Source organism: Arachis ipaensis, chromosome B07, assembly GCF_000816755.2.
Source record: "Arachis ipaensis cultivar K30076 chromosome B07, Araip1.1, whole genome shotgun sequence".
In the NCBI taxonomy this organism is placed as follows: Eukaryota; Viridiplantae; Streptophyta; class Magnoliopsida; order Fabales; family Fabaceae; genus Arachis; species Arachis ipaensis.
Window position 1 is genome coordinate 4,109,939 of NC_029791.2, and position 15,418 is coordinate 4,125,356.

The window sequence follows — 15,418 nt, forward strand, 5'->3', positions numbered from 1 at the left end:
ATAAGAGATCATTTACTAAGTGTAAATTCTTAAAGAGAAAATTATACGTGTGATTTCCTTGCCTATGATTCTTTTTTTAGCTATATGAGTTGGCACCATATTTAATTTTGTTCCTTAGTTTATGTTGACCTAGGTAATTATGTATGAACAATTAATCATCCTTATCTTCTAAGTTCTAGTAGTAGCTAGGAAAGTTCCTTTTTTTTTTTGGAAGAAACGGATTTAATTTTGATATAATAATTGTGAAAATTGCCGAAAATTAAATTAAGGATAGATTCAATTTATTCATCCTAAGTCATTACTAAATTAAACTTGCTAATTAATGAATCGTAGATGACTCGTATTCATCATGCATACATATACTTGCGTACCTTTGTGACTTCTCCAAGCTAAGCTGAGACTAAGTTGTATTTTTTTTTTTTTGGGAATGTTCTTATAAAGACGTGTAGAATATCTTTTGTTAAAGATGTTTATGTGTCGTATTATTATTGGACGTATTAATGAACTGGTTATTTTTTAATTTCTTAACAAATTAGAATAAAATCGATTTTTTTATAACAATAACAATAAATCTAATTTTTTTTAGAAATTTAATTCTATTTTTAAATTTTTAGGAATTTAAATGTTCGTAAAATAAAAAGTTAAGGATATATTTGTCTTTTTATAAAAATTTTTTAGATATTCGATTTAAATTGTGTAATTCGATCGGATCAAATCGGGTCTAATAATTATAATACAGACAATTGGGTTTATTATTATTGTTATAATAAACCGATTTTATTCTGGTTTATTAAAAAATAAATTATTAACCGATTTAATAAAAATATCCAATAATAACATGACACATGTAAATGTCTTTAAAAAAAAGACATTTTAAGTATTTTTATTAAAGTGGTCTCTTTCTTTTTTATTTTACTTTCCTTTTTCTTCTTAATCAAATGATAATAGCTCAAATGACATAGTATCCTCATACTCAATTAAGAGGTTGCGGATTCGAGTCTCCTATCTTTGATAAAAAAAAAGGTTCATTGATTTCCTATACTCGAATAATACATGCATGGAAAATGTTAATTAAATTAAAGCCAACGCAAATTGACTTTAAAATATTTCATATAAGTCAACCAAAATCCACGGAGTTATATAGCTTCACGATGAATTAGATCGAATTTGACCACCTATTTTCTCTGCTTTAATTCAGAGATTATTTTGATAAAATCTATCTTTATATCCAGCTTGTGATTGTGTAGTTTATCTAAAGATTAGAAATCAAATTACTATTTTAAAAAATTCAAACAAAAGTTATTCTGTGATTTATTTATTTATTAATGAAATCAAATATTAAAATGGCAAAAGTAGCATCAACAAAGATGATAAAACATGAAATCACTACAAGACTTTCAAATGAGAAGGTAGTTCCAAATTAAAGGGATAATCAACTTCTATCCCCCCTCAAAATGAGTGATCCTAAAATGGAACACTATAGTTGTGTTTGTTTCTGAAAATAATACAAGATAAGACACTGAGAACAAGACACAAAAAGATATAACATTTTGTATTTTTGTATTTTGTTTGGTGATAAACTAAAATAAATTATGAAAATTTAATAGAAGAATAATGAAGAGAAAAACCCAAAAGAGCCCATGACAATTACCTCAAAAGATAACGAGGTCCTTGAAAAAAAAATACCCAACTCGGCCCCTAAGCTTTACTTTTATGGGACTGATTAGCTCCTGGGCAAAAAAAAATCAATGTTGACTAATCAGTCAAAAAAAAAGATCAAGGGCCGAATTTAGTGTTTTTTTTCTTGGGGACCTTGTTGTCGTTTTGAGATAATTGTCAGGGGTTGGGTAGGATATTCACTCAATAATGAAAGAAAAAATAAAAAATAAGTTGTGTCTCTGTGTTCTTTCTTTGAGGATAGACACAAAATACATTAATTCAATATTTTTTGACACAATATCTCTATTTATATTTCATCTATCAAATAGATTTTATGTTTTCGTATCCTTATCTTAGTGTTCTGTTCCTGAAAATAAACGCAGCCTATGTTACATATTTCTAAAGATAGTTCACTAATCTTATTCTATCACAACACATACATAGATATTGATCAATCATGATATGTCTATACCAAAAATCACTCACCAAATTAACTATTCTAATAAAACACATATTAGATTGTAAAATGCATATGGTGACTGATATTTTGTATGCACATAGCATTTTTTTGCAATGATAACACTCCTTAAGCGATACGATCCACTAGATCGAAGCTCTATAGAGCTCAAGAACCTTCTTCCATGAAGGTCTATTACTTATAGCATCCCACCATGCACTAACATTCTTCCTATCCTTGATCAAGTACTCTCTCCCCATATTGTTGACAATATAATCAATGAATGGAAGGTGGCTAATATCAGCAAGGCTAAAGAAATCACCACCCAAATACTTACTCTTTGAAAGCCTCTCTTCATAAATGTCCAAAACTTTGCTTAAGTTTGCTTCACTCTCTTCAATGATCTTTGGATCAGGAGTGATTCCAATTATTGAAGAAAACAGAACATGAATGGCCAATTTATAAGCCCATGGGTCAAAATTATTTGCTTCAACTTCAACCCATTGTTCCACAATACCCCTCTCTTCTATTGTCTTACCTAGCAATTCAGTGCCTTGACATTTGTATTTTTCAGCATAATATCTCATTATAGCCCTAGATTCTGCCAACAAAGAGGCATATTAGTAGCTGAAATATTAATTGAAGTACTATAGGACTAACACTAATTAATTATAATCTATCAAGCACGGACACTTCGTTAAGTTGTCGTGTCCACGTGTCGGACACATTTCGGACACGATACTCACCAACACTCGTCCGACACGCGTGTCAGCTGTGTTCAACAGTGTCTTAAAAAAAAGTAAAAAATTATTCTCCGGACACGCTTGGACACACCTAAATACCATCACATGTCAGCGTATCCAGTCTTATTCTTAACATATATTCTTGAAATAAATTTAGATATAGTATATATTATTATTTATTAAAACAAAAAATATTTTAAATACTTGATATAATTAAAATAAGATATTAAAAATAATTACAAAAATTAATTTATATTTTAATATCAATAAAATATCAAAATATCATTACGATTCATCTAAAAAATAATTTATATTTTATATGTATGCGTGTCCCCGTATCTTATAAGATTTTAAAATTCGCGTGTCGGCGTGTCCCCTGTCGTAGTGTCCGTGCATCATAGATTATAATTAATCTTAATCCCAAAAAAATAAACATGCAATTTTTTGTAAATAAAAAAATTTATATAAATTTAAGGGGTCAAATTATAATTTATGAATTTTATAAATTTTTATTCTTAGTGAAGAGGCTAGGAAAATTATTTAATCGATGAAAGTAAATATTCCTTTTAGACCGTTGAAAACAAAACCTAGTATTATAATGTATTCTTTATTTATCTCTCTTAAAAAGGTTGATAAAAATTTAAGATTCATCAAATAAAAAGTTTGAGGGTGTTTTTGTTCATTATCAATCAAAGATCTGTTTCCTTGCCACATAAGATATATATTTAGTATCCAAAAAAAAATTTTTTTTTTTGAAAGAACATGGAGTGAATATTGAGTTCTAACCATATAAGGTGTAATCTCCATCTTGAATGACAGGAACAACTCCAAAGGGCTGCACAGGTTATGTGAACAAAGAAAACTAAATTAGAAGGAAAGGAAATCAAATAACATTGAATGAAACAGACATATTCAATATTATATTAAATAAAATAAAAGAGAGAAAGGAAAGGATTGAAAAAGAGAGGAACTGAACTTGTAGTTTGAGGAATTCAGGATCTTTGTGTTCACCCTTGCTGACATCAACAGGGACAACCTCAAATTCAACTTCCTTCTCAATCAAGCAAACCAGAGCCCTCTTTGATGAAGCACAAGTGGGACCGTACAACTTCACCACCATGGTTTGATTTCTCTTGAAGAAAGAAAACAGCCCTTCAAGTTTATTTGATGAACACACTCTTGGTTGGTTCTCTTGTTTTAAGTTCTTATAACATGTGAAATAGTCAACCAAAGTCATGAAGAAACAAACAAAACAGAGGTTGTTGTCTATATGGGACTCCACCACCATGTTGATCTGTAGAAATCAAGAAAATAATATATCTAAACGATTTATCTTTTTAATTAATACTCATAAGCATATTTTTAATTAATAAACGAATAACAAAAATATTATATTTTACTATTTTAAAATGATTATTTATAAATAATATAAGGTGCGGATTCTTGTCCCCACCTCACCAACCTTACATTTGTCTTTTTTTTATTATTGGGTAATCTGAGAACATACACCATGGGGTCATGCTTCTTTTTATTTTAGCAATTTTTGGTTTTTGGTGGATCTCAGTTTGGTGAATGGTGATGCTGATCTCAGAGATAATATTAAAGTAATTATTTTCTTAGTTAAATATGCATATCAAAATTCCAGAGAAGATGAATCGTTCATTTGGCCTCAGTTTAATTTTCATAAGAAACATTGCCAAAAATTTCATCAAACATTAGCTTTCTACCATACTTATTCAAATCTCAGTTCAACTTTTTTACTAGTAAATGGAGTTTTCTCCATACACATAATACACTTGCGCAGTTGCGCTCTAAAATTGTTGTAATCCAATCAGTAGATTGAATGTGTACTGAGATTTAGTCTCCATAAATTTGAAATATTTCCGATGTATGTAACACCCCATACAATGAGTGGACAAATCAAAATGACTCCACTGACTCTGGATTAGTCGAAGATCGCAGCTGGGATAATGCGGTATCACTCTCTTCAATATCATCAAAATCCATTGGCTTTCCAGGAACAAACTTCCTGTGAATCATGTAACAATTCAGTTCAGTAAATGCACATGCCTAGCAGATGGTTCTTATACTTCTATTAATAAAAAAGAAGCATATTAACGTTCAGCACTGAATACGATTATTAACTAGGGATACCTTTGAGGGATAAAAGTCTCCTCCGTCAATGCCTTCTCCAATCTCTTTTCAAATGGTGTTGCATGCCACTTCACTTTCTGATCCTGGACACAGTTAGCACAATCAGAAACAGTTTCCAAATTCAAAAATTTCATATGCCAGATAAAGATTACAGTTCAAAAACCATACCTCTTTGTATTTAGTGGTTGAATTTGGTATGCCATTTCCATCCCACCACTTCGGAGGACAAATATTCGAATCCTCGTTTTCAAAGTGAGCTGCAGCCACACCAAGGATAGGCCTGTCAGCAGAAGTTTTCCGAAAATGCGGGATCTGGCTAGAAGCAGACTCCACTCTCTTGTTTCCCTTCTCCTGATCAATTGGGGCAGGCCTTAACCAATTAGACAAGCTTACTTCTGCTTTAGATTCATTTTCCTTCAAAACTTGGTTTGAACCTTTTTGCGTGGTAGGAGTAGCAATTTGAGCTTGCTCGGCAGAATCTCTCAACTCACTTGAATCTTGTTCAGAGTTTAAATCTTTCTCCTCAAGTATTTTACGCTGGAAGACATTCTCATCTGGTTTGTGAGTGGGGTAGACAAACTGGGACCGAACACGAGCCCTGCCATTAGGTAACTCTTCCAGTGTTGCAGGACAAACCGTTCCTGGGGTTTGCATCTCATCAAATAACTTCAATGGGGTAGGATAAGGTGATCGCTTATTCGCATTTTGGTTATTTGGTGACCAGCTTTTCTTCAAACGACTATCATCAGATGAACTTCCACAGGATGATAAGCCCGTATCACACTTAAACCGGACTGATTTGCACTTCCTCTGTGTGTCTGTGGGTGAATCTGGAGCTGGATTATTTTCAGCCCTATCTGCAGTATGAAGGCTCCATGTCTTATTTCCTTCCATATGTTCAAGAGATTCATGGTGACTATCTCGTGCATCAGATAAACATCTGCGAAAAACAAAAAGAAATCAGGTTCTTGCCCAATTTGACGGGGCATGCTTCAAAAATGAGAAATCAGGAACAACCAAGTGTATTAAATCTACCCATAACCTTTCAAAAATGTCATCAAAATGTCTAGAAATGACACTGAAAACTGTATATAAAGTAAGAATGTAACATGCTACAACGAAAACAAACTATATATATATATAAAATTCAACATCTGAAAGATATGAATAACCTGTTTGGTGTGTGCTCAAAAGAGTCTCTGCTGTCTCCCAATTCTTGGCAAATTTTTATGGGTGTTAGGGGCTTAATAGAATGAAAATCCAGTTGAAGTTTCTCAACAGACTCGTTGGGAAGCCAAGAATCAAACCTTGAAGGCTCAGATAAACATCTGTGAAAAACAAAAAGAAATCAGGTTCTTGCCCAATTTGAAGGAGCATGCTTCAAAAATGAGAAATCAGGAACAACCAAGTGTATTGCTTCTACCCATAACCTTTCAAAAATGGCATCAAATGTCTAGAACTGACAATGAAAGTTGTAAACAGAATAAGAATGTAACATGCTAACAATGAAACAAACTATATATATATATATATATATAAAATTCAACATCTGAAAGATATGAATAACCTGTCTGGTGTGTGCTCAAAAGAGTCTGAACTATCTCCCAATTCTTGGCAAATTTTTAAGGGTGTTGGGGGGTTAACTGAACGAAAATCCAGTTGAAGTTTCTCAACAGACTCATTCGGAAGCCAAGAATGAAACCTTGATGGCTCAGAATGTTTATCGGGAGAGGGTGACACTTTCAGTTTCTCAGATGTTTTCCGAATTTCAACAGGTGTCCCTGGTAAAGTACCGCAGGCTTTAAGAAACTTGGCCTGCAATTGAGAATAGGTAATTAAATAGAACCCATCTAAACTAAGACAATTTTTAATTTGGATGTATTCGGACAGCGCACCAGTATATCATGATGATACACTATTCTTTAAAATGTTAGTACAAAATTGAAGGAGTGATCAATGAGTTATAAAAAGTGAAGTTTGAATAAAGTTGATCAAACAAAAGTGGTCCCAAATTAAGGTTATTACACGCTGCTTGTAGTTGACTAGTTCCTGGTATGTTCTAATACTAAGGTTTAAGAAATTCTCAGACTAATCCATTTTACACTTCAAGCCATTCTCTTCTCTCCATTAATCTCAAAAATCAAACTAGCAACACACCTTAGACTCCATTCCCACCACTTCACTCCCTTATACCATAAATTCAAACATATCCCAGGGTTTATAAATTCACAACATACACTTGTCCAATAGAACTCAGACACGCAACCGGATTCATTTTTATTCTAGAAAATTAATTATGCTTCCCTCAATTCCCCACTCAGGGGAAACTAAGTTTTGAAACTGAAACAGGTATAGACTTGAGTATCTAAGAAAATTGAATTAATATATAAATAAATATACAATAGCAGCTACAGTGATGCTAAACTATGAAGTAATGATCATACCTCATCCTTAAGCCCCAGGTCATCTCCCTGAAATCCCACAACATCACCGCAATTGATTGCACAATCTTCTCTCTCTTTTCAAATGTGAATCACAATATCAGTAAAAGAAATTAGAAAAAAAAAATATACATAAGAAACTAAGAAAATGTAACAACAAAGAGAAAAAAGCAACAGTGGAATACCTTGAGCTTGAAACACAGAGGAATAGCTGTTTCGAGAAACCAGAACATCCTGAAAATCAATACCAATTTTCAAATTAGAACAAATAAAAAAATACGCAAATTCAGCTCAATTCCACCATTTCAAATCCGTCAATTTGAGAAAGCCGAGATTCAATCATCAATCAGAAGATTAAATCTGAGTTTCCACAATAACAATGAATTTCTTGAGAGATTCTTGAGAGCTAAGAGCCGAAAGGGAAAAAATTAAACTAAAAGTAAGATATAAAAAAAGAAAAAGAAGATTTACGGTGGAACTAGAAGAGTTGGCGGTCAGATGAGTGCGGCAACGATGGTTATCGTTGTTCCTGAAACACGCGAAGAAGCAACCCACTGCTCTGTTGAGCCTAAGCCATGAACCTTAACAAGAACCCTAACCCTCGCTTCACCAAACCAAACACCAGCATATCATGGATCTTCTTCTTCTTCTTCTTCTTCTTTCGAATTTCAGAGTTAAAGCTGTGAAATGAGAGAGCAGTGTAAGAAACGTGATGAGTTCAGATGTTTTTTTGAATTTTAAAGAGCGAGGGAAATTAATTAATTAATGACAGAATATGCCAAATTAGAAAATAATATCGTGTTGTAACGTTACGGATATTTATTTTTAAATATTTTGGGGCTATTATATTGGCCCAAAATAAAGGCCCAAATTTACGATTAGGCCCAAGGCTGTAACTGTTATTGTTCTTTTGTTTCAACCATTGAACTTCCGCCCGTAACTCGAAACTCTACAAGGACTCAGGCTTTTGTCACAGCTCTGTTCAGGAAGCTCTTCTTCTCTCAACAGGAGAGTTTTCTGAGAATTTTGGGTTCTTTTCCAAAAAAGGGAGTTTATTTTTAGCACCAAATCTACTTTCTCACATAATACTTACCTCTCTTGAACCGTCAAAACCAAACACACAACTTTTAATCTTCAATATCTTTCATCATGAACAACATCGAAGGAAAAGTCATAAAGTTTAATAAGCTTGGAGAGCTGGGATATAAAAAAAACTGCTTAAATATGGTGGACAAGGTAATAAGTGACAAGGAGATAAAGTTCAAAACATACAAGAATGTTTTGTTGGGAATGTGGGGAAACCTTCAAGGAGTGGCAGTTACAGACATTGGATGGACGAAGATGTTATTCAGCTTCAAAGACAGGAAGAAAGGGTTGCAAATCATGCAGAATGGACCATGAAGTGTCAAAGAAAATATGGTTAATCTCCGATTATGGAGGGAGGGCCGAGGGCGAGTCAGTTTTTGAAGTTGACCATGACTACATGGAATTCTGGATTCAAGTGCATGGCATTCCACATGACTTCATGGAGAAAGAAACAGGTATTCTCATCGGAGAAATGTTAGGAGTTTTGGTCGAAGCGGAAGAACCAAAAACAGATGGAGTCCTGAGGAGAACTTATCTGAGAATCAGGGTGAGCATTAATATCACTAAGGCTTTACCTATAGGATTCTGGTTAGATAGAGAGAATCTGCCACCTTTGTGGATTTTTTTCAAGTATGAGAGGCTGCCAGACAGCTATTGCTTCAACTGTGGTATACTAGGGCATGAGAAGAAAACATGCAAGAATCCGACAGCCATGGCATGTTGGGATCCAACCAAGAAGAAATATGCACCGGGACTGGGAGTAAGCCAGGGTCGACCAGGTCCAACCATGGGAGGAGGCACCTCAGAACAAGGAGGATGGAGGCAGGATGGGGAAGAGCAGGCGCGTGAAGAAAGGAACCCTGAGAGATAGAGTAGCGAAGACCGGAGCTCTGAGGAGAGTAGGTTTATGGCAGAGAGAGTCTCGCAGCAGAAAATCCGGGAGGAAAGTGTATGGAAAGACCAAATGAGGAGAGAAGAAGAAATGGCAGATGCAGAAGAGCAAGTAGAAGAAGTACCTAGAATCCCTGATTTTCAGGAAGAGGGGGATACGCAACAAGACCTAGGTGCAGCCTATAAAATCAGCAATCTAATTAAAGAGATAAGAGAGAGGAAGAATGAATGGGCCAACATCCAAAAGGCCCAGAAAGAAGAAAGGAGGAATGAGGCTAAGAAATCATATGAAAATTGACAAACAAGGGAGATTGGGCCCAAAACAGGGGCTTTATACTAGCAAGCAAGGAAAGGTGAAGGAAGTGGGCTGAATAAATATACAACTGAAGGGGAAGAAGTGAACAGCTATAAAATAGGAGAGTGGCAAATGGGCCCGAAAAATAAAGAAAAAGAAACCATTGGCCAAGAATTAAAAAGGCTTATGTTAGCAAGGAAGTGGAACAAACAAGCGTGTGAAACCAGAATAGAGGAAAAAGAAAACCAAGAACTAATGAAGGGGGAAAAGAGAAGAATGCTTTAAGAAGTCCATCCGAGGAAGCACAGAATGCAAAACATAAAGGTGTGGATCAACAAGTCAAGCCAGGGGGGAATATCTACTATGTTGAGTTAGCTAGTGATGAGGATGAAGAGAAAGGAACGGAAGCACAGACAGATTGGGAAACGCGACTAGCAAAAAAGTTGAAATTCAAGCTGAACTTGAAGAGAAAACGAGAAACTAAACAAATTCCAATGCTAACTTATAGGGAGGAGCAGGAGGATCAAGAGGATAGAGAACCCAAGAAGACAAAGAACAGCTTCAACACTAAGGGTACAGGGGAGTATAAATTAGTTAAACATGGTTCTGGTCAGATTATAGGAATACAAATGGCTGAGGAGGCGGTCTAAACAAGCCCCAACCTCAGCCATGAGTATCATTAGCTGGAATTGTCGGGGAATAGCGGCTGCCCCGACAGTTTCTGAGTTGCATAATCTTTGTAAAAAAGTAAAGCCGCTTATAGTGTTTTTAATGGAAACCAGGGCCAATCAAGAAAGAATGAATAGGATAAGAAGAAGGCTTAATTTTGATAAGTTATTTTGTGTAGAACCCCGGGACCTGTCCGGTGGGCTATGTTTGTTATGAAAATCTAATACTAATATCAATGTTTATAAGTGGTGTGATAATTATATTAAAGCTAGTATTAACATCAATAATGGTATGAAATGGCAGGGTGTTTTTGTGTATGGTAATCCAGTTTTCCAAAAGCGAAGGAGACTTTGGCAGGAGCTAACGGTAAGTAATAGGAGCAGGGAAGAACCTCAAGCGTTTTTGGGGGACTTCAATGATATCCTAAATCAAGACGAAAAAGTAGGCTTTCATCCACAGCCAAGAACTTATTTGAATAATTTTAGAAGGTTTGTAGATGAGAATCGTTTAATGGATATTGATCTTAAAGGCAGTAGGTACACTTGGTATAGCAACCCAAGAAATAACTTTGTCACTAGGGAAAGGCTAGATAGGGTGTTAGTGAATTGGAAATGGCTGAATATACATCAGAATGTTATTCTTAGAGTTGCTCTGGCCATAAGTTCGGACCATTGCGCCCTAATTTTGGAAACACAACCGAGAGATCGGATAAAAAAAGAATTCAAGTTTGAGGCCTTTTGGACTGAGTATGAGGAGTGCGAAGAGGTAGTTAGGAGGAGTTGGGAGCAGGATGTAGGAAACAGAAACTGTTGGAGTCAATTTACTAGAAACAGGAGCAGATGCATAAGGGAATTGACGGAGTGGAGCAGGAGAAAGTTCAAAAGAGCAGATAAAGAAATAGAAAAAAAAAGGAAAAAGAGCTACATCAAATTCAGGAGGGTGATATGACAGACAGAGATCAGATAAGAGAAAGAGAATTGAAGAACCAGATAACTGATCTTTGGAAACAAGAAGAAAAATACTTGGGGCAAAGATCAAGGTTGAAATGGCTAAAATGGGGCGACAAAAACACAGCCTTCTTTCATGCAATAACCATACAGAGAAGAATGAGGAATAGGATTGACAAATTAAAAGATGAGGGTGGACATTGGATACAGGGAGAAGGAGACATAATGAGGCTAGTAGAAACACATTTCACCAAACTGTTTACTTCGGAAGGGGATAGGAACATGGAAGACTGCATAAGAGATATACCTACGAGGGTCACGAGAGAGATGAATGATGATCTAATGGGAAAGATAAAAGATGAGGAAATTAAGGACGCAGTCTTTAGCATGGGAAGCTTAAAGGCCCCGGGACCAGACGGGTTAAACAGACTTTTTTTCCAAAAGCATTGGGATATTCTGGGTAAAGAAGTGTGTGGTGTGGTGACGCAGATCTTTAAAGAAGGCAGATTACCAGAGGACTTAGGAGAAACAATTGTGGTTTTGATTCCCAAAGTGAGGCAACCGGAAAGCCTGAATCATCTCAGACCCATAAGCTGTTGTAATTTCATATATAAGATTGTGACGAAGGTCTTGGTTGGAAGGTTAAGGAAAGTTCTTGATGTCATCATATCTCCGGTTCAGAGCGCTTTTATAAAAGGCAGACTAATACAAGATAATATAGTAGTAGTGCAGGAAGTTTTTCACAAATTAAACGGAAAGGGAAATAATGGAAGCAATGACATAGCCATCAAATTGGACATGAACAAGGCTTATGACAGATTGGAATGGAATTTCTTGCAAAGGGTTATGGAAAAGTTCGGCTTCAGCAAAGAATGGGTGAAACTGATGATGAGTTGCGTTAAGAGTGCCACTTATAGATTTAAGATCAATGAAAAATTGCCAGCCAAGATCCACCCTCAAAGGGGACTCGGACAGGGAGATCCTCTATCACCCTATCTCTTTATCTTAGCAGCGGAAAGTTTTACTGTACTCATGGAAAGGGCGTTGATGGATAACCTCATTTCAGGAATAAGATTAGCTCCAACTGCACCGGTCATAATTCATCTATTATTCGCTGATGATTGTATCATTTTTGCAGGAGCGTAAGAAGAGGAGATTTACCAACTAATTCAGATCATAAACAAGTACACAGAGGCATCATGACAGAGAATAAATACTGAAAAATCCGGTCTGATCTTCGAAAGCCAGGTATCGATTCAGAGGAGAGTAAATATTGAAGAGATCACCGGAATGGCATCGTGGGAAGAGCCAGGAAGATACCTAGGATTACCAGCTACATGGGGCAGATCCAAGAACAAGGCGCTAGAGTGGATACAAGAAAAGATTCTAGATAAAATGCAATGATGGAAAGAGAAACTTTTAAATCAAGCCGGAAAGAAGGTTTTGATAAAAGCTGTTATACAGGCGATTCCGGTCTATGCCATGAACATCATCAAATTTCCTAAGTCTTTTCACAGAAAAATTGAATCAGCAATTGCGAGATTCTGGTGGACTAACTACGGCAAGGAAAGAAGCATTCATTGGAAGAGCTGGACAAAAATGACTAGAAGCAAATTGAACAGAGGCTTGGGGTTTAAGGATTTTGAATGCCAAAACACAGCTCTCTTGGCTAAGCAAGCTTGGAGACTCCTAAAGGAGGAAGATGCAATATGGGCTCGGATTCTAAAGACCATTTACTATCCTAATTGCAGCCTATGGGAAGCGGGGAGAGGAAGGAACGCATCATGGATATGGAAGAGTATCTTGGAAGGTAGAGATTTTCTCATAAGGAAGGGAAGGTGGAGTGTAGGAAGTAGAGCAGGAATAGATATTTGGGAAGATAATTGGGTGGTAGGAACAGAAAAGTTGAGCAGAGTCGGAGAAACTCAACATAGAAGAGTGAGCGAGCTAATAAGAGAGGGCGAGGGCTGGAACTTAGAAAAAATTAGGGATATTTTTCATGGTAATGTGCTTGAGCTGATAACCAGAATACCTATCAATTTGATTAACAAGAAGGATCCTTTTTTTTGGCCATATAGGAACGACGGACAGTACTCAGTCAGATCCGGATACCAAGCAGCGAAGGAGGAGAAAGATACAAGGGAAGAGACAATGCTCGGCAAAGCTTCGACAAGCCAGAACTTGAAGGAGATATGGGAGAGGATTTGGAGGTTACCGGTTCCGAAAAAGGTTAGAATGTTTTTATGGAAAGTGGTGCATGAAATTTTGCCAGTGAACGCGAAATTACATCAGCGTAAAAGTGCTCCTACACCAATGTGCAGCATATGCCAAGAACAAGAGGAAACTATTGAATATATGCTACTATTATGCCCGTGGACTAGAGCGGTGTGGTTTGGATCTAGTCTTCAAATCGTGCCTACGGCTTTTAATGTGGGATCTTTTGAAAAATGGTTAATGAGTACAATTGACAAAATCAAGAGTGTGGCAGGAAATGAACAGGACAAAGTTTTGTGCAATCTAAGATGTGTTTGTTGGTGCATTTGGAAAGCAAGGAATCAGCACATATTCCAGCAGAAAAGACTCAATCCACAACAGACAATAATTCATTCAGAACAGATTGCAGCAGAACACATTATTGCAACAAAAGGACTTAAACAGAGATAACAAAGCTATAGCAGGCAGGAATGGAGATAGTAAAAGAATTATCTGGAGGCCTCCTCTTCGCAACAAAGTGAAAGTGAACATAGACGCGGCCTTTCACAGGGAAATAGGAATCGCAGCATCAGCAGCAGTAATCAGGGACTGGCAAGGAAAAATCATTACAGGAATAACATCAAAATTCAAGGCAATATCAGTTTTAGCAGTTGAAGCACAAGCATATAGAGAAGCTATTATTCTCACAAAAAATCTCCAGATAAGGAACTGTATAATCGAATTAGATTGTTTACCCCTGGTTCAAGCGATCAAGGCAAGAATGCCCTTAGCTGAACCAGACGCAATCATCAGGGACATTCTGCTAATGCTGGAAGAGGCACCGGATGTGGGAGCTACTTGGACTCCACGCGAAGGTAACATCTTAGCTCACCAACTGGCAGTGATGGCAGCAAGAAATCAGCTACAAAGGCAGTGGCTAGTATCTCTGCCTGTACAGGTCAGGAACATAATCAAAAAAGAAGCACGATTTGCTAATCTTCAGAACAATCATCGCAATCAAACTCAAGACAACCAAGTTTCAGTTTCAACTAACCTTCAAGAAGGTCAAAGTGATGAAGGATTACCGGGGCGGGTGGAAGCGGAAACCTGGAACAACCATGCATCTCAGGGCAAACGGCGGCTTCAACCCACGACTTCGCATAGGCCGATGAAGGACTCCAGCAGGGACACTAGCAACATAAGGAAGATGCTTAGTGGAGGGGACGAGGCCAGATTTCTATCAGGGTAGAACCTCGCTCGGCATAGGGGCTGCAGCGGAGACACCACGAATGTGAGATCAACATCTGTAGGAAGAATCCAACGACACCACTGGGAGATACAACGAGGGAAGGACTCCGCGCCGGCTAACCACAGAACGCCAACAGCGAATGAGATGCGAACTGGAGCTGGTGACTCCGCCCAGGAGGAACCATTACAGGATCAGCGCCATGCATGAAGGTTCCGAGCTCCACACAGAGATCCGATGACAATGGCGGAGCGAAGACGACTCAATCTCGAGGAAGAAGATTGTCTCTGTAGGTTAGAGTCTGGCAGTGAGGGTGGAGAGCTGGGCGAATTCAGTTTCTGGGTTTAGGGTTCTGGGCCTGGGCGGGTTCGGGTTCTGGGTTGTGGGCTGGGTCAGTCTTCTGGCCCATGGCCAAGTCCAAAAAAAAAAAAAGAACTTCCGCCTAAATGTCCAAAAACAAGAACTTTGCCAATATGTAATGGAAGCCACTCACATAAAGATGTTTAAAACGTCTTTTTTTAAAGACGTTTTTTAAAAATTAAATTTTAACTTATATAATCAATCAAACTGTGTTATTTTTGTCAAAATTAGACTAAATAAATTGGTTTGACCAAAAATCTGGTGGTAAACTAAATCT

At 36.8% G+C, this 15,418-nt stretch overlaps 2 protein-coding genes across 5 annotated transcripts; both read right to left on the reverse strand.

The window, feature by feature from the left end:
- Positions 1,755-4,071, reverse strand: LOC107609794 (glutathione S-transferase F9). Its single transcript, XM_016311822.2, has 3 exons — positions 3,836-4,071; positions 3,646-3,694; positions 1,755-2,717 (listed from the first exon to the last, which is right to left on the reverse strand). Exons 1-3 carry the CDS (start codon positions 3,977-3,979, stop codon positions 2,263-2,265), a joined length of 648 nt encoding a protein of 215 aa, XP_016167308.1. The 5' UTR covers positions 3,980-4,071; the 3' UTR covers positions 1,755-2,262.
- LOC107609882 (protein JASON-like) lies at positions 4,499-8,223 on the reverse strand. Of its 4 annotated transcripts, XM_021107055.1 has the most exons (8): positions 7,926-8,022; positions 7,640-7,688; positions 7,458-7,531; positions 6,581-6,828; positions 6,186-6,341; positions 5,182-5,953; positions 5,014-5,096; positions 4,570-4,888 (listed from the first exon to the last, which is right to left on the reverse strand). In XM_021107055.1, the coding sequence occupies exons 6-8, from the start codon at positions 5,905-5,907 to the stop codon at positions 4,780-4,782; spliced, it is 918 nt and encodes a 305-aa protein (XP_020962714.1). In that variant the 5' UTR covers positions 5,908-5,953; positions 6,186-6,341; positions 6,581-6,828; positions 7,458-7,531; positions 7,640-7,688; positions 7,926-8,022; the 3' UTR covers positions 4,570-4,779. The 4 variants fall into 4 exon arrangements, with proteins under 4 accessions (XP_020962712.1, XP_020962713.1, XP_020962714.1 ...); XM_021107053.1 differs by lacking the exon at positions 7,458-7,531 and having other exon boundaries at positions 4,499-4,888; positions 5,014-5,090; positions 7,926-8,223; XM_016311936.2 differs by lacking the exon at positions 7,458-7,531 and having other exon boundaries at positions 7,926-8,218.

What these genes read in the sequence shown, in the direction of transcription:
- LOC107609794 (XM_016311822.2), bottom strand. Translation starts at nt 3,979, where the DNA reads ATGGTGGTGAAGTTGTACGGTCCCACTTGTGCTTCATCAAAGAGGGCT. An exon ending in CTGAATTCCTCAAACTACAA is followed by an intron (nt 3,695 to 3,835) that starts GTTCAGTTCCTC and finishes TAACCTGTGCAG; the next exon opens with CCCTTTGGAGTTGTTCCTGT. An exon ending in TGGAGATTACACCTTATATG is followed by an intron (nt 2,718 to 3,645) that starts GTTAGAACTCAA and finishes CTTTGTTGGCAG; the next exon opens with AATCTAGGGCTATAATGAGA.
- LOC107609882 (XM_016311936.2), bottom strand. Translation starts at nt 7,687, where the DNA reads ATGTTCTGGTTTCTCGAAACAGCTATTCCTCTGTGTTTCAAGCTCAAG. An exon ending in CTCTGTGTTTCAAGCTCAAG is followed by an intron (nt 6,829 to 7,639) that starts GTATTCCACTGT and finishes TCTCAATTGCAG; the next exon opens with GCCAAGTTTCTTAAAGCCTG. An exon ending in TTTGAGCACACACCAGACAG is followed by an intron (nt 6,342 to 6,580) that starts GTTATTCATATC and finishes TGTTTTTCACAG; the next exon opens with ATGTTTATCTGAGCCTTCAA.